Here is a 27,868-nt window from a genome sequence, read left to right as displayed (position 1 = left end):
GAGCATTGTATTATGAGGCATTGTATAAACTGTCATATTTTAAACAATATACTTTCATGTTTGTATGCAGTGCTTCGTACAGTTCAGTGCTAGCATCCAAACACCTCTTTCAATCTATTTTGTTTCCAATCTATAGCACCTCTGCTTCTTCAGTCCAGCACTTCGTGAAGCCTATTATCTGGTTGTTTTGTGATAAATTTATGGAGAATATAAGGTGAAGCAACAAATACTTTTATTTTTCCACTCTGATTTAGGCAGGATAAGTTCCAACCACTGAGTTCAAGGGAGAAAGAACTTTAAGCTGTAAATAGGGAGATCTTTGTTGTATTTGCACTGTGGAACTTGTGATTGTTGTGCTTTGCACACACTGTGCTGAGCAAAGGGGGAGACATTTGTACAAGAGAAACTGCTGCATTTCCAGAAGCTAAACCTTTCTTCTCCCAGTATGATTAGGATATATACTCACTGATTTATTGGGCATTGGGTCGGGTTTCTGATTAATATTTATGTATCCACTAAGCCAACAAAGTGGATATACCTACTTTTAAGCCCCTAAATTTTGATGACAGTAAGAATACTAGCAAAAATAAAATCAGGAGCTAAATAACTTTGTGGTTATGTGGATAGAGGGAGAGACATCCATGTATTTTACTGTTACATTCAAAAGGGCTGTAGAGGAGGGTGGAATTTTTTTATTTGTTAATAATGTTAATCTTCTAGAGCAATAACCACTGTATGACTGATTGGTACAATGAATAGCACAGAAATATTATCTCCATTTATACTACACCTTACATTTGCAAAGTGTGTGAGAATTAATATCAGTACAACAGTTTTAAAAATCCTTTGTATTATCCTCAAAGTCTTTTATTCATTTTATTATCCTCATTTTCAGGTGAAAAATCCATGCAGTCTAATGTTATACTAAGCTATAGAGGAGTTTGTAAAGTTTAGTGGCTTAGATTCCAGAAAACTTTCTGTAATCTGAATAATAATAATGATAATATCATAAAGATATTATTAACCTTACTATTATAAAGATTCACTTTTCACTTCCTTTAAAATTACAAAGTTACTGTTTCTTACTATTTCTATTAAAAGATGTACCACACTTTATTGGCGCGTTGGAAACTGAGCTTGTTTTCTTCAAGTTATCAAGTAGAAATATTTTAAATTCTGAAAAGATTAGTTTTGGGACACTGTTCCCTAACTGGGTGAAATGAATGGATGTGAGTGAATTGCATATCATGCAGAGACTCGTCTTCCAGGGAATTAATTTGCATGTCTCACATAACTTGCCTGTCTTGACTTTTTCTGGGTTTGCATTGTTTTGAATCATCCAGACTATGACTGCATCTAGTATTTAGGTATAGCTTTACCTGTAAAAAACAAATGAGTAAACAATTTGAAAACACATTTTGCAGAATGTTCCATCTTATTAAATGCCAATGAAATAGCAAGCTTTGACTCCAGTTCAGCAAAACGTAAAGCAAATGATCAATCTGTGACTTTCTTAGTTAAAAATGTCCGTAATCACAGGTATAGTAAAATTGGAGTCTGTTTCTTCAGTCTTCATATTAAATTTCCAGTTTTGCACTGAGCTGATACACCATAATAACTGTGCAAACTGAAATCATACTGTAAGAATTTTACTTTCTTTTTGTATTTTTCAGTTGAATTATTTCTTTTCAAATCTGCATGTTTCTATCTTAATATAGCGGTTCAAAGTGAAAGAAAGCCTTTTGATGTGCAACGTGAAAAACCAACCAACTGTGCAGCTTCCACTGAAAAAATCTATATCAGAAAAGATCTACGAAGCCCTCTAATAGCAACTCCAACATTTGTGGCAGATAAAGATGGGACGCGGTGAGTACCTCAGTTTAATGGGTCTTTGTCTTTATTTGTGCATATTACTTTGCTGGCACACCTATACTCTTTTTTTTCCCCTCTGCACTAAAGAATTGGACAGAAAAGAGCTCCAGTTCACAAATCATCTGTTTCCACTACCAAGACCATCCTAGATGTTCTGCTTCTCATGAAAAGTTTTTATGTCTGAGCACATCTGGGTGGTTTTCAGTTCAGAGCTGGGTCATGTCCAGCCAGGTCAAAGCACAGGCAGGGCATATGTGATACTCAAGCAAAAAGCATGTAGGCTTATGCTGTGATGCATTCAGGTTAGCACTTCTCTGAAATCAAATCTGCAAATAGCAGACTATCTTCCTTCTCTTAAAGACAGGAGTAAAAGAGACTGCAGTGACTGCTGGTTCAGATCCCAAGAGTCTGTTTTCAACAACAGCAAAATGACAGCAGCTTCCTTTTACTATATGGAAGATATTCCGAGATGGTTCCCATGCTCTCAGTTGTCTCCATAGGCAGTGAGTGTGGAAATGCATTTCATAATATGATTTGTCTTTTTCTGAGTAGAATAAAAAAGAACTCTACGTTGAATAGCACATTTTTAAAACTGTAAGTCCAGTTAGTTTATGAATGGATAATGACCACCTAAAGATATTTGATCTCAATATTCAGTTTTTATATATATATTTAATTTTTTTAATATATATATTCTTTGTTGAGCAAATAACACTGCAGTTAGGAATACTGGGCTGCAAACTTCTTGGAGAATTGTTTTTCAGTGTTCTCATTTGCAAGTCAGATTGTTCACAAACACATTTGCTTCTTTTAGATTTCCTTGTGCTACAGATCCCTTACAGTCCTACAAACAACATATAGTCATTAAGTGTGACTCTCTTCTCTATGTAGGATTCAGATTTGCATAACACATGATAATTTGCTGCCTGTGGTAGTTCACAATGTTAGTTGTTAGTCTCAGGCCCTGTAAACAGTAAATTCCCCATGGCCCGAACCTGTCATGCGTGCATTTGTATTGGGTTATGCAGACTTGGAGTGTTATATAAGTAACAAACTTACCCTTGCTGACTGTAAAGACTTCACACTGTCTCCCTAAATTAGATACAGCAAAGGGAAAAGATGTTTGCTCAAAAAGCAGCAGAAGTAAAGGCAGCAGAGATTTTATGTAGACCTTGGTCACATGACTGTTTATGACTGTATTTTGGAATGTAAAATATATTTTCTTACATAATGTTTTTCTTCAGCGCTGTCCCTTGTCTAACTTGGAATGCACAGTTATACCTTCCTCCAAAGTCTAATGCATAACGCTAGAGCTATTAAGTCTCTCATGAGACCCCACCTGCATTACTGAGTCCAGCTCTGGGTTCCCCAGTACAAGACAGACATGGAGCTGTTGGAGTGAGTCCAGAGGAGGCCATGAAGATGATCAGAGGGTTGGAACACCTCTCCTGTGAGGACAGGCTGAGCAATTGGGGTTGTTCAGCTTGGAGAAGAGAAGGCTCCGGAGAGACCTTAGAGCAGCCTTCCAGTACCTAAAAGGGCCTACAAGAAAGGTGGAGTAGGACTGTTGACAAGGGCATGGAGTAACAGGACAAGGGGGAATGGCCTGAAGCTGAAGGAGGGGAGATTGAGATGAGATCTGAGGAAGAAATTCTTCCCTGTGAGGGTGGTGAGGCACTGGCACAGGTTGCCCAGAGAAGTTGTGGATGTCCTATACCTGGAAGTGTTCAAGGCCAGGTTGGATGGGGCTTTGGGCAACCTGGGCTAGTGGAGGGTGTCACTGCCCATGACAGGAAGGTTGGAACTGGATGGTCTTTAAGGTCCCTTCCAACCCAAACCATTCTCTGGTTCTACGACTTCTGAGAACAAGAGAAGACAACATCTTTCCTTAAGACAGAATAAACCAGCATAAAAAGCAAATGAGAGGATATCTATTTGGGAAGTAGTCATTACTTTTGCACAGGAAACAAAAAGATATTCCAGTCTTTCTGTCTCTCAAGCTACTTTTTGGAAACAGTTTCAGAAGAACTTAAATCTTAATGAATAAACTCTGAGCTTCATTAAATTGTTAATTTAAAAATTGTTAATCTCTTTTATTCTGACATAGGTTGTTACACATTCTTATGATTAATGTAAAATACTATTGACTGTCTTATGCTTTTGAACAGGTCAGCAGGTCTTCTTGATCCGGGAATGCTTGTGAATATTCAGCAACCTTTGATCAGGGATGATGGTACAGTCCTCCTAGCTGCAGATTCCAAGGTATTACTCTTTCAGTTAAGTAGCTATGTACATAGACACAAATAATTCTTGCTCTTTAGAAGATAAGGTTGGGTAGGTCTGAAGATCTGTACAAATGGAGGTAAGAAGCTGATCAACACGAGCATGATTTCTTTTCATGGGCATATTTCTGCAAAAGTTCTGTCACAGGTAGTTCCCCACGTGATATGTCAATTGGGGCTAGGATTGATGATTACAATAGGATTTAAAGATCATTGTAGCCATTGTTCTTCCTGTAGGTGTTCAGGAGGAAGGAAAAGGTACATAAGGGAAAAAGAACACAAAGATTAAAAATGGGAAAAATTTATGTATGATACATTGCCTATAATTTTGATCTGCTAATATGGTTCTTCCTTTTTAGGCTGAAACAAGCCAGGGTGCTTTAGGAACACTAGCAAATGTTGTAACATCTCTTGCTAATCTCAGTGAGTCACTAAATAATGGAGATACTTCTGAAGTTCAACAAGAAGAGCAATCTGCAAGTGAGATTACACGGTATGCCTTTATATTTGCATGTTATTTAGCAGTTTGTATTTTATATAGTATATACTTACACATTAAAGTAATTTGGCATCATAACACCAAACACAGTAGAGCTTGCCCCCTACTTGGAAACACAAAACCAATTCTTTAGAAATCCAGGTTTGGCTGTTGTTCTCTGTGTCCTATTATAAATGTAGTGTTCTGAAGCTAGACTAATAGTCTAGCTATTATAATAATATAATAATAATTGAATATAATTATTGATATATAATAAATGACTAGTTTATAATATAATTATAAATTATTATATAATTATAATAATAAATGACTAGTTTGTGATCTTGAGAGACTCTGAGAATAGCAACACTTTAGTACACTTTTTATTTGATAGGCTTGTTATGTGGAAGCTTCTCCTGCACAATGCTTGTGCCCTTAGCCCTGCTCTTTAGGGGTCTGTATTACTGCAGATTTCTTTTTGAGATTGTGCTGCCATAATACCTGCTAATAATGTAGGGAAAATGTAGTTAAACTTTAAGATTAATAAACTTTTTTTTTTGATGTTTAGAAAGAGTTTGAAGTCTTTGTTATCTTTATTAATGAGAAAAACGGGAAAAAGGAACATGGAATTGTAAAATTTCCAGCAGAGCTTGATCTCTTTCTTTACAGGGGAAATCTTTTACCAGCGACATATGGGCAAATGTATTCCTTTTTTTAATGTCTGAACAGTACAGAGGTGCCAGGTTGTAAGGAAAAGTCTGACCTTGTGTCTTAGCATAAACAGTTCCTGTATATGTTACCTCTAAGTGGAAATGCTTTATAGCATTTAATTTGACCACTACTATACATTTTTAAGGTGTAAGGAAGCACTCTTTCATTGTTTATTGCTTTCCCCCCGCCCAGGGCATTTGATACTTTGGCTAAAGCACTTAATACTACAGATGGTACAGCAGCTCATAACTTGGCAGATGGGGTGGATCCTACAGGAGGGGGGAATATTCATGTAATCAGTAGAGATCAGTCAACACCAATTATTGAAGTGGAAGGACCCCTACTTACAGATACACATGTCACATTTAAGGTATGTGGTTCTTTAAATGGCTTACTAAACACACACTGAAGACATACCCAAAATTAGTGTACTCTGTTTTCCTTATTCTTATATTTAATTTTGGCAATATAGTCTAGGATAACAGCTGCTGTTACAAAGCTTGTAATACAATTTTCACTCTTGCATTGCTGTATCTAAAGAGTATAGGTGTTATTTCATAAGACCTTTTCATAGACAGAAGGATGCTTTAAAATTTATTTCACTTTCCAGTGCTGTTGATAACCACTTTCCATATCATCCATATAGTATGCTGTCTTTCTTAAATTATAATTTTAGACAGTTTAAAACTTTCATCTAAAAGGCTCCTTCATATACAGAGAGGTTACAGTGCCATCTTAGATGTTTATTGTTAGACCACTGGAAAAGGTCTTGCATTTTAGAGATGCTTCCGCTTCAACTGAATGCAAACACACACACACACACACACACGTACGTTGATACACAGCGTGCTTGAAATAATAAGGGCGTTCACCTTGCTGTAATCACATTGCACTGTTTCAAGAAATACACAGATCATTACTGAAATAAGTAATACTTAATGTAGTCAAACTTTTATCATAACCCGCTTATTCCCATTAATGAGGTTTTGTGATTGTAGATTCCTATTACATGACTTTCCTATTTTAGATATTTACATTTGAGATTTTATTTTGCTTCTTTTTTAAAAGTTTTAGATGATCTTTTATAGTACTGCGATGCTAGCCAATGCTCCACAGAGCAATGGAATTTATAGATTTAACTATTGTTAAATGAATATTAAAACATTTTAAAAGGAAACATTTGAGCTCTCTCCCACATTTCTTGTCTCCCATTTCCATTTTGCATTCCTTACCAGTCATAATGAGTATTTACTCAGTTTAGTAGTTTTCCTTTGACAATTTCTTGTCACACAGTTAACTATGACAGACTATGAGAGTAGTTTGAATGTTTTTGCTGGTTATTTCATTTATAATAAAATCTGGTTTATGTCTGAACTGTGTATATTGTACTGTATGTTTATTTTTTGCAGCTGACAATGCCCAGTCCAATGCCAGAGTACCTTAATGTACACTACATCTGTGAGTCAGCATCACGACTACTTTTCCTCTCTATGCACTGGGCTAGGTCCATACCTGCATTTCAAGCTCTTGGGTAAATGGACATATTCTGTTGAATGATTTCCTTTCTAATGACTTTAAGCACTGATCTAAACACTTGTCAGCTTTTTTTAATTTTTAAATGATGGTATTGTCTAATTTTTAATTAATTCTTTAAAATGTGTGAAGACTATGCAATATTCTCCTTCTTGAACAATAAAATAGAAGATGGCAGAGGAGGGGGATAACTACAATATCTGATGTTACTGCGGTTACAGAAGCTAAAGCTGAATCAAAACCAAGCATTTAATTTGTAGAAATATATCTTGGTAAAGAACTGGTGAGCACCACTCTACAGAAAACCTGAAATGGTTTCCTGTAGTTGGCCTATCACTTCTTTTTCCTTTTTGAAATATGCTAGTATATGCCTTTTAGTAAAGTGGTTTGGAATACATTAATCCTTATTATTAATTGTTATAATTAATATAATTACACATAGGGCAATACCAACCTGATATGAAAACTACCCACAGTTGTATGATTTTCTGTTGTTTATAGGCAGGACTGCAATACGAGCCTTGTGCGTGCCTGCTGGAATGAGCTGTTTACCTTAGGCCTGGCACAGTGTGCACAGGTGATGAGCCTGTCTACTATCCTAGCAGCTATTGTCAACCATCTCCAGAACAGCATACAGGAAGGTACGTTTTCAGTGTGTGATTCTTATAGGTCTTCAGTCCTGTCAACACTACAGGGACATTTGTATAACATTTCTTACGAGGCATTTCCTAAGTGGTGGCAGAATTGTTTCCCAGGATCCAGAGGAAGGAGAAGCCTTCTCTTGCATAATTACCTTTCCTCTGGTGATCTACAACTTTTGTTGCACTGACCTCACAGAGATCTCTGTGGGATAGGAGTGTCCATAGAAGAAATGAGGATAAGGCTGGAGAACATATTCTCTTGTCTTCTATATCTGGCTGGCAGTATAGAGAAAGACAAGTACATTCTAAAGTTGGCTGTGCTCACAGAGCTTCCCTCCCATCCAGATGTGTTTTTTTTTTTCTCTTAGAATAATGAGGAGGTCTTCCAAACCACACCAGATTTTTTTGCTTTCAGAACTTTCCTTCTCCTCTTGTCAGTGTAAAACTATAGCATTTGCCAAGTATCACAAGCATATTCTTGCAAGTATAATGGTTTTGGATACCACTATAGTGCAGTAATGATTAATGTATTTTGAAGTACCCTCCAAAGCATTAAACAACCTCTTTTGTTGACACTCTTTAAGAAGACTTATGTAATTTTATTTTTTAAATTCAGTGTTGGCCTGTTGATAATGATGACTATCTAGAATGGATTACAGTCTGTTATGGTTGCTTTTTTTCATTCTTTTCTTTAAGAATGCTCTCAATCAATATGATTGATTAGCATGAAAATAACTGCATTTTTAATAGGAAAAAAACAATACTGGAGCTTTAAACTCTGCAAACACAGCATATTACATGAAAGCTAGCTTAAATTTAAATGTGAGTTAGAAGTAGTTACAGAATGCTATTTGGTACCAATCTGTTTGATGATTTTTGTGGTGTCATTATTGTGCACACAGCAAAAATTAGAAAATACGCTTTTAGTGAGGAGAGTAAAACTTGATTGTAGAACTATAAAATGTACAAAAATAGATAATCTGAAAAAAATGTTTAATATCCTTCAGTCCTAGTAAAGTACATTTGTTTTAATCTACTTTATTAGCTTCACTGTGATAAAGTAAATTAGAAATTTGATTCTTAAATGAATAGTATGCTTTCATAATGAGTATAGTTTGTGGTTTTTTGAGGGGCTTTTTTTTTTTAATTTAAGAGAGCCTAGACAGTCCTCAAAATACAACAAACTGACGCTCCTTTCCTGCACAGAGAGAGAGGTGAGAGTTTAAAAGACCAATAGGGAAACATGCACATTGTATGTTCTCCACAGGGTTAGGCTTTTACTTGTATCTCTGTCAGAATAAATAGAGCTGTCTATTCCACCTACATCCCAGGCGCTGAGTTTGTGGAGAAGTGATGGGGCTATTACATTCTTAAGCTGGCTCCACTTCTATTCCCATGTCTCAAAAAAGAAAAAAATTAAATTTGTTCTACAACCTGTACTTCCAGTCATACTGTGTTACCTGAGACTGGCCAAGAAAAGAGGATGATTTGTTTTGTCTATTCTGCAAAGTTATCATATTATATTGTGTACTATAACTTTAAAATTCAAAACAAAGTGAAGACATTTCAGAACTTTATCTAGGAAGCATATTAGTGATGAGGCTATTTGGAAACTCTGGAATTCAAGCTCACTTTTTCTGAGTATTTCTGCACCATTGTTTCCCACAATACAGAAATAAAAACATTACATCATGTCTACCTTGATCCATCTTGAGTAACTAAGAACTCGTATCACAATTCATGTATTTTAGAAATGTAGATTGTGCTTTCATTCTTATTTTAAGACATCGTGCAAAAAATGTTTCTTCTGTTCAGTCTTTTTACTGCAGTTTCAGAAAATATGTAAAATAATTATAAATTACATCAAAGATTCAGTTTAAGGCACACGGGCCTAAGCAATCATATACACTATTAGCTGTGCAGACAAAGGTAAAATATTTAAGTTACAATGATATGAAATACTAGCATTAGAGATCATGACTGGAATAAAAGGATTCTAATGTGTCTCTCAAGAAAAAGTTTTATCCCTTGTGAATTGACTTACCTCTGAAGTTTGATAGTAGTAATTATATATTCAAAGATTTGTCTTAATGTAATGTCTAAGGTTTTCATTCTTTGACTAGTCTGCAGATATGCAGAGAGAAGCTATATTTACCAAAATAGAAATACCTCTCTCCCTAGCTGAGCAGCTAATACCCTCAATTGTAACTTACCCACAAATAATATAAGATCTTTTTTTAATTGACATTTTAAGAAAGAATATGAAGCCAACATAAGGAATGTGATGTTTCAAATGATGGAAGAATCTGTGGACGTGTATTTGAGTAAATTTACCCCTTTGGAAGGAAAAAAAGACTACCACAGTAAATGAAAAATTCACTTCTAAAAGTACAGATAGAGGAAAAAGTAGCACTGTCATTATTGCTCTTGCATTCTCTTCTGGAAAACCTAACTCAATACCATTTGAATTTAAAATCAGGATTGCATGATTTGTTTTGTGCTTCTGTTCGTTCCCAGAATCACTAGCCAATTGTAGAATAATTCACCATAATTTGAAAGCCTGCTCAGAACAGTATATCACTGGAATAATAGTGGTGTTGCAGATTATGCTGTACTGGCAAAATTATGAAAGAGTTCTGTTTGCTAGCCCTATGTCAGACTCAGCTTTATAAATCTACATTTCCATAATCATTCAGGCCATCCTTATATGTTAAGTGGTTTTAAGACAGCAAATGACACAAAAGACTTGGTTTTATAAAAGGATATTGGTTAATATATCAGATATACTTGAGCTCACATAAAATAGCAAGCAATATCTTTTTGTAGATAAACTTTCTGGAGACAGAATAAAGCAAGTCATGGAACACATCTGGAAACTTCAGGAGTTCTGTAACAGCATGGCCAAGCTTGACATTGATGGATATGAATATGCATACCTTAAAGCTATAGTCCTCTTTAGCCCTGGTAAGGAATTTAGTAACCATATCTTTTTTAAATGATAAGTATTCGTATGTTAATGTTTTAGCAGTTTTTTTAATGAGACTGTGTCTTGAGATGAGACTGATCTGTTAAGCTGCAGATAAAATGATTGTTTCATGATGGTTCATCACAAACAATATGTGTTTTAAAAATAACTTTGGAGCAACATATCCATGTTATTTACAGTTCCAATATATCAGGAATTTCCTGTGCACCCACCTTAGAAGACTAGACTCTCAATTACTTTCATCTGAGACTATGAGTAATAAGTTATCTGGGATGAAGTAAATGGCAGCAAGGATTAGAGGAAATATATTGTCACAGTGACAAAAAAGAAATTGGCTTCAATTTTAATATTTTAATACACTCATAAGAGGAATAGCTGAAATATGAGCAGAAATACCACTGTATTTTATGTGGAACTTCCACAAAATCGCCAAAATGAAATGTAAACAGGCTGTCTTCCATTGGTTACCAAAAAAATGACAGCAGACAACTAAAGAATGATCAACAGTGTTTGAGATACGAGGATTTACTCAAAGAAGACACTTGAGATTTTCTGGAATGATAAGGTAAGGACATTAAAGAAATAGGAAGTGACAGTCTCTTCAGCAAAGGTGTTCCTAGGACACAGAAAGGTTAATTTAAAACTGCTGAGAGGCTGAGTGAAAGAGAAATTCTTGCTCAGAAATGTAAATTATTTACTTTAATCCAAAGGTTTTTACCCTTTGAATTTAACAAAATACAAAGAAATGTGTGTCTTGTTAGGGGTGGGTGGTTGGTTGGGGATTTTTTGCATTGATGTTATTTTTCTCTTTGTAATAAAACTTACTTTACTTAGAAGATATTGGTGTCCTGAAATTTGCTTTTGAAATTTTTTGGCAGATTGTACCATTAGGGTTAGGTTTATTAGGATTTTTATTCAAGTTGGAGGAGCAAGAAACTCTCCAAACTCAAGCTAGCTCTGTCCTGTTTTTAAGGAAGAGCAGTTTGAACACAACACTGAAGATACTTGGCCATAGTCAGATATGTCGTATTTTCTGTTTTTTTTTCTAATCACGTGACTGTCTTTGAGGAGCTGAGCCAGCTGGAATTAAAACATGAGACAGAAAGGTCAAGAAATCGATCTGTCAAACAAACAATCTTAGATACAGCTCAGTCACCATAGTTAGTCAAAATCACAGAGGCAAACACATTTTAAAAAGCAAGGTTAGAAACATAAACTAGGAGTGTCATTGCCTGGTACATACCTACAGGCTTAATCTTCTTCCACTTTCTTGTGAATACACACAGCTGTAGAGAGAAAAGTGAGCAAGCTAATTCTAAAGCCAGGAAGCAAATGTTCAATTGAGTGGTTTTCTTTATACAGCTAACATGTTCAACAGCACAATACAAGAGAAATATTTTAATGAAATTAAATGCGAGAATCTTATAACTACATATATTTCACAATGTATAGGGAAACTATCGACATACAGAAATGTTTTGTTTCTTTAGATCACCCTGGTCTGACCAGTTCAACCCAAATAGAAAAATTCCAGGAGAAGGCCCAGATGGAATTGCAGGACTATGTACAAAAAACCTATCCAGAAGATACTTATAGGTATTTATTGTCTATAGTACCCAAAGTAATGTTGTGGGCCGTAGCTGGCAAAAGTACAAAATAACATAATTGATGTAAAAATTTCCTTTTTTGACATCTGTTCTTTTTTGACTATTGATGAGAAAGAACTAGAACCTCATTTATAAAAGCAAGCAGGTTTGTTTAAAGATAGGTAGAAGCAAGAATAGCTGTCTAGCTTCTTCCGTGTAAATTAAGCTTGAGTACTTTTTTTTTTTTGAGGGTCTCGTTGCCATGTCTACAAAGGTAAACAGACTTACTATATTAGAAGTCTCAAGAATAACTGCCTCAACTGCCTCAAACTTACTTAATTCAAACTGCCTCCTTTTTCAAGTTAGTTGTCAAAGAGGCTTTGAGATAATAAAAGGTGATTGTCATCTTTTAAATGTTTGTCAAGTTACATGTGCAGAAAAGTATTAAAAGTGTCAGTTTATAAACCTTGGAAAAATAAGGATTACATGTGGGGAACAGTAACAAACTCTTAAGCTTCTGTTTATAAGAAGTTCCCATGTCTCATTTTCTCCTTTTTTTTTTTTTTAAATTTCCAAGGGCTTGACTTTGAAAGTGTCTAACTTGTTTTTTCACCTCTCAACTGTTCCTGTTTCTTACTTGCTAGAAATAATTATCCTATTTTCTAATAATCTCCATCAAAACTATTTTAAATTTCAACTCAATGATTCTCTGCACTGCAAGGGAAATTCTAACTTCTGTCTAGCAATATATCCTACAACATATTCTCTTATACTGTGAAAGGTATCCCCATGTAAAGAAGCATGCAATCCCATGCATTTAAGCAAGGTCTGAGGGTAGTGTAACTTAAAAAAAAAGGCCTGTAAAAGAGAGAGCTTCTCCCATCTCAGAATCTGGTTTCTGCACTGATCTTACAGAGTTAACATTGTGTGGGGCAACAGAAAGGGCATGCCACTTAGATGCAGTGAAAATGGGATTCTCTTCTTCAGAAATATCCTCAAATCCCACATTATTCTTCTGTGTACAGTTCAATTACTCTGTTTTGATGTGTGAGAGCTGGATATCTGCCATAAAAAGAAATATAGAATTTGTTCCATATACTTACTTCTCTTAAGAGTGGCTTGAGGAAGAAAATCAGTGTGTTACATTTCCCAATGTCCTGTATTTTAATTGATATTCTGTATATCCCCATGCTCAGTCATAGATCAAGTTTAGAGTACAAATCTGATTATTTCTGAGCAACTGAATACTGGCACAAATTGAGATAAAAGCAGAAATGTTACAATTTTCACAAAAACAGCAGCATGACTTGAATCTTTTTGCATTTTTTCCCTGAAGTTTACAAGATGTGGTATATTAGCAGAATGGACCTTATATATTTTCTCCATAGATATTCAAGCGTTTTCCAGAGACCTGTGTTCAGTGCTGCCAAAGGTTTGCTATTACATGGCTCTGGTTCAGGAAATAAATTTATTTTGGCATTTGTGATGTACATCTGCCATACAAGCACAGCAGATATGCTTTCATCACTGTCCTAAATTTCAAATACATTTAAAGTCAGAAATTTAATACAATCACTTCATTGTATTGGATGTCTGTTAACATCCTGGTACATAAAATACCACAGAATTTGGCAATATGTATGAGTAACAGCACATCCCTCCAAATTCCTTTTCTCATCAGAAGCAGATTCTCTTATCCTTTCATACATACCCAGTCCCATTCTTGCTATCTGGTTTGTCATTAAGTTGCTAGGCAACTGAGGACTATGCTGTTTATGGTTTAAATTTTAATTAAGCATTTTACTCTTAAAATTGTGCAGTAGTCAGTATGAATATTATTAGTCTCAGCATTGTCCTGAACTATTAAGTGCTTCCAGAGCTGGGAATTTCAAAAGCAGACCAGGAGAATTGTGTGTTTGTACATACACGCATTGTGTCTACAAAGGGCGTTAATATGTCCTTTTCAGTGGAAAAGCACAAAGAAAGATGGTAGCTTTTCATTTCACTTGCAGGATAGAAAAATAAGTAACCATTTTTTTTATGGTAGCTCAGTTAGCTTTAATCGCCTCTTTACTCCCATTCAGGAGTTACGGTAATAATAAAAGCAGATCCAGCTTTTTTACCCACAAAGTATTTTGAACTGGTATTGTACGTGTTTATAATCCACTGAACTTCTTTTTCAGGCTAGCCCGGATTCTAGTTCGCCTGCCAGCACTTAGGCTGATGAGCTCTAGCATTACTGAGGAACTATTTTTTACTGGTCTCATTGGAAATGTTCCCATTGACAGCATAATTCCCTACATTCTCAAAATGGAAACAGCAGAATATAATGGTCAAATAACTGGCGTGTCTGCATAGTGGGAACAATACAATTTGATGGATCAAAGTAACTTTCATAAAAACATACAATTACAAAGTTAAAAGAATAGCATTTTGGTATGTACAAATATTTCCAACTTGTTACCAGTTTCCTGTCAGATTTCTCCTTGTCTGTTTGCTGATGTTGACAACATTTAAGCAGCTATTAAAAGACCTGCTATAGGACCTTTTCTGCCACAAGGAATATTTTTGATGCCTTTCATTTAAAAGGCTATAGATTACTGAACATACTTTTCACATGCTTTGTATTTAGAAATTATCAGTGGTTAAAAATAGAGTTTTATAATATCAGAGATTAGTAATAAAATTACTTTAAAAGTAAAAAGAACTGTATGTATATATTTAAAAATAGCCTTGGAATTAATATCTAATAAATGCCAAGGTATAATACTAGCACTTTGTAAGCACTTCTTGTCAAAGCGACAATGTCATCTATATCCTGCTTATGAGTATGGAAAATGAAAAAAATGCATATGTCCCCGGTCAAAATGCTAGTGATTTCTGTGAAAATGTAGAATGCTACAGGAGACAATCATTTATTCTACAACAAGTCACTTGCTCTTGTGTTATGCATGAAATATTAATGTGGATTCTTAAATCGGATATCCACATTATATGAAACTGTGTTAAATTAGCGCAGATGTAATTTACACTACGATGCAGTCATAGTGACTATAATGTGCTACAGGAATTACCCAAACTAGGAGAAAAAATGTGTTTCTTGCCAGAGTAAAGATGAAATATTCAGGTTCGTTAAAGTTTCTATTCAGACCAATATAGTCATGACAAATGTTATTCTAATAGGAAGCCTTTTGATTATGTGGAAAATCAGTCATTAACTGGAAGAACTGTCATCTTCAAGTAGAGCTGTGTGATGCACTCTGAGTATGCTCTTTGTACTTCCAAATTTACTCCTCTCTACTCCTAAACACCCTCTTCGTCCAGCCAAAGGTACAATTTAAACCCTGAAATGTGTAGAACCTCTGGCTATCAGCAAGAGTATATTACAAAGATCTCTTACTGTATTTCTGCTCCCCTCCCTCCTTCCACTTCCCTGACTGAGCACTTCCAGTTTTGCAGTGCTCTCAACCTTCCTATTGACTGAGTTTGAAACTGAAATATAGTTAATGCAGTTAATGACTGATATACCGTGGACTTATAAAATTTACTATTTTTAATTGTCTAGAGTGATGAGCCATCAACATGTTTTCTAGTATTGGCCATTAGGCGCTAGCATTGCTTTCATTTTAGTATAATTTATTATTATTGAGATTAAATATTTTAAACAATAAGAATTTAAACAAAAAGTCATAGCAATTAATACCTTCATCTGATCCTGGCTCATTAGATACATCAATTATTTCAATTATTTGTATGGTAGAGGCATTTTCTACTTGTGTATTTTTACATGGCAAAAATCTAATGATAAGTTCAGCACTTCTGTTTTTCTTCTGTTATTGACATTTATTTAGAAACGCCAACCAGGTTGGTGTTTGTGTCTTTTAAAGGTCTGAATTGTAGCTGAAAGACCTTAAGCAGCTCTAGATGAGGCTACTGAAGTAATAAAAAGTCCTGACCTGGTATACTTCATTCTCATTAGGAGGCTCATGTTTGTAGCACTCATTGTGACATGGAAGGCTATTTAATTTTATCTTCTGGATGCATTAAAATCTTCTACAGTTATCATTGTTACAGCATTCAGAATCTTCTTTTCTCAAAAGGGTGTTACAAAGAGTCCAATATACATGCAGAGATTTGTAATACTGAACTTTCATTTCTCTCAGCTTTTGCTACAGCAAATGAAATTGTCGTACTTTTAATGTGATGGAAGTTCTGCACTCTGAATGTTAAGTCAACTATAACACAGAATTTTGTATGAGCTGTTTTATTGCAGTGTGACTTCTTGTGTGATTGTGTCAACAATTCGATGCAAAGTCCCTGTTTTAAGGGTATACAACTTAAAAATTAATTGTGATATTAACAACATCAGAAGAAGTAGGTAACTTGGAAAGAGTTGTGGCCATTTTTGTTAAAACTTAAAATTTGATTGGATTATGTCATTGTTCTAAAAGCAGTATGCATTGAATTGTGATATTTTTCATTGTAAAAAAAGATTATGCAGTTTAATTTGCTTTCAGTATTTTGTAAAAATCATGTAAGCAGATAAGTAAGCATTGTTAATGACAAACGAAATATTCCTTAGCACAAAAACTAGCCATTGGATCTTTTTTTTCCAAATTTGAATACACACCAGCTGGCTTTTTCATGACAAACATCATTTCAAGTTCCAATTTTTCAAGTAAAAGGGCCCCATTTTCTGTGCAAAAATCTGTTTTCCTAATTTTTCTTGCTTGTGCTGTGAGCATAACAGTTCAGGAAACAAAATAAAACCACTCCAGTTTTTTGGGAGCAGAGGGATCATGTTAAATAAAACTTAAAATGCATGCATTGTGTTACATTTGTAAATCAAAATGGTAAATATCATGCAGCTCTGTTTACAAATAATCTATACTCCCTACAAATGCAAGGCCACATAATGATATCCTTGATCCATCTCTGGTAGTCACTTATTCTGCAAATAGTTCCCTGGACATTAGGGATAAAATATTAATTTGTGTAAATGAAGTAACAACAATGCAATCCATATCCAGGGTTGGTTTATTGTGCATGCATTTAATAGATGAAATGAAGCAGTTCCATACTTAAGATCCTGATATTACCACCTAAAACCTATAAAACTGTCTCTTTGTATATCAGCAGCAGCATGATTTGCTGGCTTGCGTGAGTCAGAACCAAGCTAATTTAGTCCTTATGCCATTAACAAAAAGTACTTTCACTAACGCTATTTTGATTCCAAGACTAACAGTTTGAATTGTAGGAATTTGGACAGCAGATGATAGATCCTACAGCTCAGAATGTAAAATGTTTTGCATATTTGAATATTAGCTATAAATAATAAGATAGATGTGATGAATAACGTAACATTTCTTTCTCAAATGCTGCTCAAGGGCTGTCATAAAAATAAGCCAAAAATTTGGCATATGATGGAGAGACACTGAAAGGAATCACTTAAAACCCTGCCATATAAAACTATAAACCATCTTCTCCAGTGCAGCAGGGCTCTTTTGTGCTAAATTTCAAGTGTAATCACAGAATCACAGACTGGTTGAGGTTGGAAGGGACCTGTGGAGGTCATCTGGTCCAACCCCCCTGCTCAGGCAGGGCCACCTAGAGCCAGTTGCCCAGGACCATGTCCAGGTGACTTTTGAATACCGCCAAGGATGGAGACTCCTCAACCTCCCTGGGCAACTTGTGCCAGTGCTCAGAGTGAAAAAGTGTTTTCTGATGTTCGAGGGAACGTCCTGTGTTTCAGTTTGTGCCCATTGCCTCTGGTCCTGTCCCTGGGCACCACTGGCTCCATCTTCTTTGTACCTTCCCCTCAGGTACACATTTATACACATTGATGAGATCTCCCCTGAGCCTTCTCTTCTCCAGGCTGAACAGTCCCAGCTCTCTCAGCCTTTCCTCACAGGAGAGGTGCTCCAGTCCCTTCATCATCTTTGTGGCCCTTTGATGGGCTCTTTCTGAGGTTTCCGTGTCTCTTGTGTACAGAGGAGCCCAGCATTGCACGCAGCGCTCCAGGTGTGGCCTCACCAGTGCTGAGTAGAAGTGAAGGATCCCCTCCCTCTATGTGCTGGCAACACTTTGCCTAATGCAGCCCAGGATGTCATTAGCCTTCATCGCGGCAAGGGGATGTTGCTGGCTCATGTTCAATGTGGTGGCCACCAGGACCCCCAGGTTCTTTTCTGCCAAGCTGCTTTCCAGCTGGGTGGCCCCCAGCATATATTGGTGCCTGGGGTTGTTCCTCCCCGGGGGCAAGGCTTTGTACTTCTTCCCCTTTTTGAACTTCATGAGGTTCCTGTCGACCCATTTCTCCAGCCTGTCAAGGTACCTCTCAACGGCAGTACAACCCTCTGGGTGTATCAAGCAGTGAAGCTGCCAATCTGTCAGTGACCTATATGTAATCTAGCAGTGAAGCTATTTTAGCTTATTCGAAGAAATCTTTTTTTTTTCCTTGTATGTAGATGAATAGAAATATTGAACATCAATCTATCAATAGACAGATGTTCAAGAGGCACAGAACTGATGGATTCTTTCTGCCAACAGTTTAGGTGTTGCTTGGTAGCAATAGAAAAAGGCACATCTAAGGAAAATGGGCCTCACAAAGTTTTTTTTGCTCTATGTTAACCTTTGATGTTATTTTCAGCCTGTTCTGGTGATTGGGCTTTCAGGCCACTCTAAGATAATGAAGGTAGACCAATGTACACAGTATAGCTGCAGACTCAAGCAAGTTTTAAACTATCTCTGCAGAAAATATTACAATGCTGTTATGTAGTTCTTGTCATTTCTGAGGTTTGTTTCATCCCCCCTGCCAATAAGTGGACGATGTTAACAGGTTATTCTTACTCTCTTTACTTTTAAATTAGTTTCATTTTGTTTCTTCTTTGCAAGTGCAAACTTTTGATTCTGAATATGGGACAGGAGAGGTTTTTTAATTATTGTAACAATTATTGAAAAACTATTTATTAAGTATGGAAATAGCTTGTTTTCATAAAGGCCAAACTTGTTTTTACAGAACTAGCAGTCAACAGATCACAGTCTGAAAGTGATTCTAAGAAAAGTGACATCTCACTGAAGGTCTACTTAGTGCCTAAAATTCACTCTCTCCAGAATTTTCGATGTCCTGTTTCTGTTGCTCTGGAAATGAAAATATTTTAACTTGGTAGAAATATAGTGATAAACTATCTTATTAGATCTATCTTGAGTACATATGTATATTGGTAATAATTCATGCAGACAAATGTTAGAATTCTGTGCTGACTGAAACTGGGGCATGCAGGGAGTGATAATGAGACAATAATGTCCATTCTCCATGTGCTTCATTTGTTTTCCAACTCCTCTGAGAAGGAACTGGATTTTAATCTTGTAGAATGATCAATAACTGTGTAGGAGAATTTTGGGTTAGCTTTGTAATAATGATTTTTATTGCATCTCTGACAAGGGCGAGAAAGTATACTACTTTTATTCCCTTAATTTACTTACATTGGACTAAAGAGACACAGAACTGAGATCATGTGCAAAAGTCATCTTTTTCTGCCTATTTACACTGCTTGTAAATTAGATACAATGCTTTTGGTGCCAGTGGAGTTACTCTGGCATGAAACTGGTAGAAGAGGAAAAAATAATCTCCAAGGAGATATCCTTGAAAGATATCATACAAGCCTTATTTTAGCTGCCTTAAAAAGTTAGATGATTAAGGAGGCTTAGTTTTCAGAGCACTCTGGGGCAAGAAACTATAGTTGGTCACCATTGACTACTTGCTATCATTTACCAAGTCTCTTTTTACCATCATCTGAAGCACTTGGCCCTCAGGGCAGCCATAATGCCTCCAGTGAATAGCACTGACTCAAGATTCCTGTGCTGAATACAGCTGGCTCTGCATTATCATAATAGTACTCTTTGGCAAAGGGCATATTCTGAGGTGTGATAGGGAAAACAAGTCAGGGCTAAAGCTTTTAGGCAAATGAGTGTCCTGACTGTTGTCTTTGTCAGAAACTGTAAAACACTTCAGTGTTTTCATTGTTGTGTATAGTACACAGGACTTTCACAGATTCCTGAATGATTTCATCCAAGATGCTGAAGATGTCAGTATGTTTTCCGGCCCATTAAAATTAAGAGGGTAGTTAGGATTCTTTGTGGATTACCTGGTGTTTAATTAGTAAGGGATAATTTTAAAAAGCACCAAATAGCATGAGTAGCAAGGGTTTCAGGAACACAGTTCAGCCAGAAGGAGGGAACTGGAAATTATCAGGCTGAGGATACTGCCCAAGAAGCAGTTATGAAAGCAGCTTACTGCTATAACAGCACCAGTCAGGAGCCTTGTTTGAATTGGGTCGTGTGAGCGGTAGGACTGGCAGGTCAATCAGACATACATAAGTGCACCAGCAAATACTTACAGGATGATATCACCCTGAAAAGACAAAAAAAAAAAAAAAAGTTAAAATGTTGGTTTTCTATTTGAAATCCCTCTCCTCCTCTTCAGTTACTTCAGTGCAAAAGCAGGGTAGGTTGGTTCTTCTTCATCTGCTCTTGCCCATAAGAGAAAAAGCAGAAATACCAGGCAAACAAAGTAGGTTCCCATCTGTCCCAGTAGTTTGCCACACTTGCCATACAGCAACAGAACAGCTGCTGCAGTGGTTTGCTGTGATGATAAGCATGGGCCTGCTGTGAGAGCAGCACACAGCACACAACATCTGCAGTCCTAATGCCTCCATATACCCAGGGAGAATCAACAAAATGAGGCCATGTTCACCATATAGAGGAGAGTAAGGGCCAGAAGAGGACAAATTAGCAGCACCTACTACATCTTGAATGATGGAAAATTAGTTTAAAAAAAAAAGAGTTTTATCTGAAAAATTGCCAAGAGGGCATGGAAAAGGGGAGAAAATGAAAACATTTTTTTTTTGCACCTTTTAATTCTAAAGTTGCTGAGTCATTTTAACAGTACATTTTCCTGAACTAAGTTTAGGCTTATTGTTTGATGACAAATACCATAACTCCTCTTGTTAGACAATACAACAACCCTACTTCTGCTGCAATCAATGTTACCAACATTATATGGGAAATTATTTGTGAAAAATTATTTATACTGAGGTTGCAAGTTAAAGTAAAATTCTTCATTAAGTTTAAATGCTCCAAGTCTAAATATATTAGACTTGGAAAACATCAGACCCTAGAATTACCTTATTACTGAGCTTTTTGTTGTGACGTTACACTAAGGTCATCACAGATAATACTGTCATAATGTTCCATAATTCCCACTGCCAGTTTGATCCTCTGAGTTACATGAATGCTTTGAAAATGGCTTATTATTCTTAAATTCATGCCTGTCTTCCTTCTTTTTAAAGGGTTTGATAGATTTTTACACATCTTTATTTTGTGCCTCCCACCATTGTGCATTTCTGCATGTTCAATTCTAACACTCACTTGAGCAGCTAATGCATATGTACATAATTGTATGTATGTGTGTATGAATGTATATGTTTATACCTATCTGTCTAAATATCTTATGTACAGTGTATAGAAAGTGTGTAGTGTATGTATATATGTACAGATATGTAGCCATGTTCATACCGTTCTATATGTTAAAGGTTTTCATTCATTTGCTAATCCAGACCTTCCTAGTTTTCCTTTCTTAGCCCAAACTAAGCATTGCTTAAACAGTTAAATCCTCATGAATTTCAGAGCTTTGCACCTTTTTCTAAACCCAGCCTGAATTTAGTGTTTTCTGTTCAGAACTGACAAATATATTCCGTGAATTTTCTGGCTTTTACGTTACTCCCTTTACCTTTTCTCATTTGACGTGTAGCTATCTGCCAGCGAATAGTTAGTTAGACATATAATGGGAGATGGGCACATTGGAGCATTTCTGAAATTAGAATTGCAGTAAGACAATTTGTTACTCATAAGGTGTATTCAAACATTTAAATTATTAAAATACAAGTAGTTCTTATTCCTCTTCCCTTCTGATGACTTAATTACAAAGGAAGCCTTCTGTAAAAGTAATTCTATTAACTTTTTTTTTTTTTTTTTTTTTTTACCCACATTTCAAGGCATTTCACAGACTGCGTAAGGGAGTAGTTCAGCAAGTCTTGTTTCTGTCATATTAAAAAGGTGAAGCGGAACTTTCTAGGCATTTATTTCCATCTTTGGTACTCAATGTGGCAAAGACTTGTGTATGTTTAATCAGATGAGCAGACACCAATTAAAATAAGGTGAGCTTCTTGCGTGCTTAAAGTAAAACACAAGTCTCAGAGTCAGGCCCTCTGCTTGTAAGTCTTTGCTATGGAAAATGCTAAGAATGTTCTGTTTCTCGCTATATCATCTAGTAATGGTTTGTAAGCTTTTGTTTCAAATGCAGAAAAAAAAAAAAAAAACAAACCCCCAAACCCTGTAAAACATCCATTTTAACATTTCAAACCTTATTTTTGAGGTTTTCAGCAGGAAAATTGTTTAAATCAATGGCAGGAATTCCTGTGACAGATGGTCCTTCATTGGTGTCTTGACAATCAGTGCTGTTTCAATAATGTTTGCTTTCCTCTTTAAAGGCTGAATGGAAACCTGAATGTCTATTAATGTCATTGTATTGCAGTAACATTTTTAAAGATTAGGAAGCCAGTTGGGCTAGTGATCAGGATTGAATCTCTCTAAAAATTCAATTGTGAATCTAGAAAAAAGAGCATATTTTAAAATTGGGACCTTGTTTTACATACACATTTGAAGGACAAAATGCACTCAAATTTAAGTGACAATAAAGGTTCTGTTGTAATGTTCTATGGAAACTCTGAAATGTGAAATCAGCTTTCTGTGTTTGATCACAGAAAGCAAAAGTCTGAGAAGCACACCTATTGCCAGGTATCTAACACCCCATAATAACTGGCTTCTCATACATTTTTTAATGATCTTAGATAAATGATAGTAAGGCACAGGTCCATTTTAAAATATATTTGATGATTGTGGGTTAAAAGTAGGACTGAATAAATTTCCAATGAAAAGGATATTCTTTAAGAAGAAAACATGTTACTTACAGAGCACATATATGTTAAATTTCTCATACATGGAATCAACATTAAATGTGGGAATATTTTTAATAATTAATCTGTACTCCAAAAAACATTGCAAGCCAGTGTTCAAACAATTTCATAACTGAAAAACTGCACATTGTGTAAGTGTGGTATCTATTTTGCATACCAGGGAGTTCTGAGCTCCTACAAAAGTAGCAAATTTTTATAAAAGGAATCATCTTCTTTTAATTCCTTGGGATATTTTCTGGAAGTTTCTGTTCATTATAATTTAGGAAACTTGTTTATGTTATTATATTTTAATTTCAAATTTAAAACCTTGCAAAAGTTGTTAATTTCTCACAGCTGCTTTTGTGATATCAACATTGTTATGTGTGATAGCATTTCAAAATAATAGCATGTACTTTTTTTAATCTGAATTTTATATCTAATCAATGTCTTCAGTCATGAAGAGGAATTTGCATTGTTGTGTTTGTATATAGAGTATTGCAGTGCATGATTTTAGCTTATGCATTTTATTAAATGCTGTTTAAATGTGGCATTATATTGTTGTGGCTTAATACTACCTAAATGAGGTTTATACCATTAAAGTGAATTACAAATATAAATGCATTCTTGAGTTTTATTTTCAAGTTCACTTAATTTTTTCTTAAACATTAGGTGTCTAAGGCAAATAAATACATAATTTACTGTCTTTTAGGGAGAAACAGTATTTCCCCTTCATTATAGCAATTATCTTATGAGTGATTTAACTGGGTCTGAGAGAAGGTAAATCCCATGAACCTTACTGACACCAGGGAGCTACTTCTAGGAGAAGGACCTTTTCCTAATGATTTTAATTAATCATCTTCAACCTTCTGTTTTTCTCAATTTTTTTGAGGAGGTAGTTAGCTATTAATCTGGTAGCTCCTTCCTATTCCCCAGTTTTTAAATTAAGGTGATGCATTGGGTCTTGTTTTAGTTCCCTTCACACAGTAAATGTATCCTCCATTTTATAAATAACATGGTTGAGATGCACCACACATATTTATATAGAGAAGATGATAGTTAACTTTATTTCTTATTGCTGCTATTAGAAGCTACAACTTGGAGAAGTTTCACTTAGCAGAAATGAGGCTAATCAGACTTCAGGTTTCAGTTGTCAAATCCAGGTCTTTACAAGAAAAACATGCATGTAAAAAAAAAAGAAAGGTCATTTTCATTTAGACGCCTGCAGTCAAATAGAAGGTTTTGTTGCCTAAGTTTGAAAAGGTTGATCCTCTGCCAATTGAAATTGTGTCCACACAACAGACCATTGAAATTTTTATTTTATCTGTAGAGCATCTAGAAAAGAGATGACGAGAGTTCAGAAGGATGTTACTAGTCAACATCAGTGTGCATTGTGACAGCATTTCATGCAGGAAATGTTTCAGAGCATTTGTATATCCATGGCATGAATACACACATCGAGTCATGCAAATTTTTCTTCAGCACAAAATGCATTTTTTGCATTTGACAGAGCTATCTATCTGGCTTGTTACAGACAAGAACATACATACATTCATTCATGCTATACCAAATAATGTATTAAATTGAGTTGCTGTTTATATTTCTTTAGCCACTTAAATGAAAGTAATAGTTTAAAAAAAAAAAACACAACCCAAAACAACCAACCTCAAAAGCCCTGTGTCAATGCATATTTCAGAAATTTGCATGATGATGTTACTACAAAGGGAAACAACAACAATGAAGTTAAAAAAAAAAAGCAAACATGATTATCTCCCCCAACACATTATTCCCACCCCCCCACCGCCCCAAGGATTTGCAGTCCTTTATGTTTTAGATCATCTTCCAACTCTTCTATTTCCCTTAAATTGTTACTAACTAGTTATTTCGCCTGCTTTAGTTGTCACATGATGGCTGTGCGTGCCTTCTAATATCACCCTTTCTTACTAGCTTTGCCTCCAAATTATTTAGTGATGGGTTTTTAACTTCCTTTTATTTTATTAAGAGCATCAGCCCAATTTACTTTTTGAGACACAAGCCAAGAGTGGCTGGCTGGGTATGAGCACACGACCGAGCAAGCGTGAACTGCAGTCTCCAGCAGTTCACACCTCAGGGAGGTCCTGAACCAACTATGACATCGGTGCATCGCGTAGGATCACGGCCTCGAACCCAGGCAACTTTCTCTTGAACATACAAGTTTTTAATAGCCACAAAACTGTTGCTAATCTGCAAAATGCAACTCGCAATGGAGGGTTCTCAAATAAACTGCAGCATACTGAATGAAAAAAAAAAAAGACACCTGGCTTTGTACAACTTCTTTGAACCTTCCAAGTCTCTTTCTTTAAAAGAGCAGCAGAAACAGCTGGGAGACCCGTGGAGACATCCTCGCCTGCAGGTTAACCAGCACCTTCGTCTCTGCAAGTTGCTGTCCTTGCCGCTAGCCCCGGCAGACCGGAACCCCAGCCCCGGAACCGCCGGGCTGCGCCGAAGGCCCCGGAACCGCCGGGCTGCGCCGAAGGCCCCGGAACCGCCGGCCCCAGGAGCTGGCGCGGCTGCTGAGGGAACTACGTCTCCCCGCGCTCTCGGCGCGGGGCGGTGCTTCCCGCCGTTTCCGCCCGGTGGCGGAGCCGAGCTGGGTCTAAGCCGCCGCCATGCCGATGAAAGGCCGGTTCCCCATCAGGCGGACGTTGCAGTATCTCAACCAGGGCGACGTCATTTTCAAGAGTTCGGTGAAGGTGATGACCGTGAACTACAACACGGCGGGAGAGCTGAGCGAGGGGGCAAGGTGAGCGCGGGGGTGAGGCGGGAGCGCGGAGCGGCCTGCGCCTTCCTCAGAGACATCTCGGCTTGCCTTTGTGTGATTTTCTTCTTCTTTCCAGAAAGTTTGTGTTTTTCAACATCCCCCAGATCCAGTACAAGAACCCCTGGGTGCAGATCATGCTGTTCAGGAACATGACCCCCTCGCCCTTCCTCCGCTTCTACCTGGGTAGGTGTCGCCAGGAGCTCCGGCCCCGGGCCCCCTTGTGCCGCCCCGATCCTGGCGGCAGGATCGTCTGCAGGAGGTGTCAGAGCAGCGACGGTTTTCACGCAGGAAGCGTGGTTTCATCCACGTTTCTTGGCCCCTGCTTCTCAGGCTGTAAAGGGGAAAGAAGGGTGCTTGTTTAGAAAAGGGGCTTTATCTGTGCTCACCTCCATTGCCTCACACTTGTGCCTGCTGTCTTAGTCATGCTAGATGACAATTTTGCTGTTCCTCTTGAAAGATTACATTGTACATTAACTGTAGTAGAGAAGATGTCTTTGCAGCTACTGTGAAACAGCATGGGGCACGGATGGGGTACTGTTTGCTACACTAATGCCAATTTTTCTGACAGACAATGGAGAACAAGTTCTGGTTGACGTGGAAGATAAAACCAACAAAGAGATAAATGAGCACATAAAAAAAATCTTGGGGAAAAGCAAGTAAGTAACACTTAATAAGCTTATGTACAGTCTAGCATACATTATAATACAATCCTTGCAAACTTTTGTCAGGAATACAGAAGGAAATACCACTTTTCCCAGACAAAATTGTCATGAGCTAGGTAGAAGCTAGGAACAGTAAATCCATCTTTCTGGTAAACTGCGTCCAGGGGAGGGAGAGGAAGTATTGCCATTCAGGCTTCTGATAGTAACTAACAGATTTCTTTTCTAGAGAAACACTTGAAAAAGAGGAAAGAGAAAGGAAAAAACTATCACATCCAGGAACTTTTGGGCCCAAGAAATATCATCTGCGAGAATGTATGTGTGAAATTGAAGGCCAAGTTCCCTGCCCTGCTTTTGTGCCACTGCCCAAAGAGATGAGGGGAAAATTTAAAGCTGCTCTGAAAAGCGAAGCATCAGCCTGACATCTCAAGTCATGCAGTTGTTTTTCCTGAGTGCTGGATGATCAAGGTACTTCAGTGAGAAGCAAGAGCTAACAGCTCCTAGAAACAGAACAAGCAAGTTCATATCATACAGACAACCTTGTCTCGTAAGTCTTCTTACATCTACACCTAGAATAATTAAAGTGAAAAATAAAAGTTAAAACCCCAGCTTTTTTGGTGCCAGTTTTACAAAGCGTTACAGTCAACACTGCATAAAAGGAAAACAGAACAGCAAGGAAAACAGAATGACTCGCACCCTATTTCCTACTCATGCCTGCATGTATAAGGTTATGGCAAAAACAAGATCATGTTTGCCTTAGGATAGAGAGACTAGACTAAAAAGTTAATTTATCTTAGAAGCAGCACAGAATTCCACAATTTATAGAAAGTGGTGTAAATATGTTCCTGATGATTCCCTGAAGACAGCCAAATGATAACGTAACTCCAGGCTCAAACTACATGCAGAGTTTTCTTAATTTATGTAGTTAACAGAAACAGTTAAAAGTCTCATTTACAGCAAGATACAACTTTTGCAGTTGATACTGCAGCTCTGAGAAGCACTGATGAAGAATATAAGCAGGAAAGAACATGTAAGTTGTTATTCTAAAGATAAGCTTTACAATTTCTTTTGAAGGCCAATAAAGGTATTTAAGACTACTCCTATGACAATTTCCTAAACAGTCTTCCTTTAAAAAAAAAAAAAAAAAAGCCATACAAAGGAGAACTGTGTCTAGATTTATCAACTTCCATCAAATTCTAGCCAGCAAGTCCATTATGCTTTAAAGTCCAGTGCTGCTGTATAACTCCTCTTACCTCAAACACTCCTGTTCCCTGCACATGGTCAAAAAGACCCTAAATCATCACAGCTTCT

The 27,868-nt window shown here is 36.7% G+C and overlaps 2 protein-coding genes across 10 annotated transcripts in view; both read left to right on the top strand.

Annotated features, from left to right (window-relative positions):
* NR2C2 (nuclear receptor subfamily 2 group C member 2) overlaps positions 1 to 23,718 on the top strand; it is a 46,244-nt gene extending 22,526 nt beyond the window's left edge. For 7 of the 9 annotated variants that reach the window (XM_075762576.1, XM_075762579.1, XM_075762571.1 and 4 more), the window contains 9 exons: positions 1,719 to 1,866; positions 4,041 to 4,134; positions 4,514 to 4,647; positions 5,536 to 5,713; positions 6,753 to 6,874; positions 7,378 to 7,517; positions 10,344 to 10,481; positions 11,994 to 12,099; positions 14,273 to 21,163. In XM_075762576.1, coding sequence (XP_075618691.1) covers positions 1,719 to 1,866; positions 4,041 to 4,134; positions 4,514 to 4,647; positions 5,536 to 5,713; positions 6,753 to 6,874; positions 7,378 to 7,517; positions 10,344 to 10,481; positions 11,994 to 12,099; positions 14,273 to 14,447 — 1,235 coding nt within the window. In that variant the 3' untranslated portion in view covers positions 14,448 to 21,163. Of the gene's footprint in view, positions 1 to 1,718; positions 1,867 to 4,040; positions 4,135 to 4,513; positions 4,648 to 5,535; positions 5,714 to 6,752; positions 6,875 to 7,377; positions 7,518 to 10,343; positions 10,482 to 11,993; positions 12,100 to 14,272; positions 21,164 to 22,141 lie in introns of those variants that run through there. The other 2 variants (XR_012837086.1, XM_075762578.1) reach the window with 2 other exon arrangements.
* Positions 23,719 to 25,694: 1,976 nt separating this feature from the next.
* Positions 25,695 to 27,165, top strand: MRPS25 (mitochondrial ribosomal protein S25). The gene is made up of 4 exons (XM_075762563.1): positions 25,695 to 25,880; positions 25,975 to 26,081; positions 26,467 to 26,554; positions 26,787 to 27,165. The coding sequence occupies exons 1-4, from the start codon at positions 25,747 to 25,749 to the stop codon at positions 26,977 to 26,979; spliced, it is 522 nt and encodes a 173-aa protein (XP_075618678.1). The 5' UTR covers positions 25,695 to 25,746; the 3' UTR covers positions 26,980 to 27,165.
* Positions 27,166 to 27,868: the final 703 nt, after the last annotated feature.

This window comes from Balearica regulorum, chromosome 10 (genome assembly GCF_011004875.1).
Source record: "Balearica regulorum gibbericeps isolate bBalReg1 chromosome 10, bBalReg1.pri, whole genome shotgun sequence".
Classification (NCBI taxonomy): Eukaryota; Metazoa; Chordata; class Aves; order Gruiformes; family Gruidae; genus Balearica; species Balearica regulorum.
Note: the sequence above shows the minus strand (reverse complement) of the source record. Positions and strands in the feature narration are given on the sequence as shown.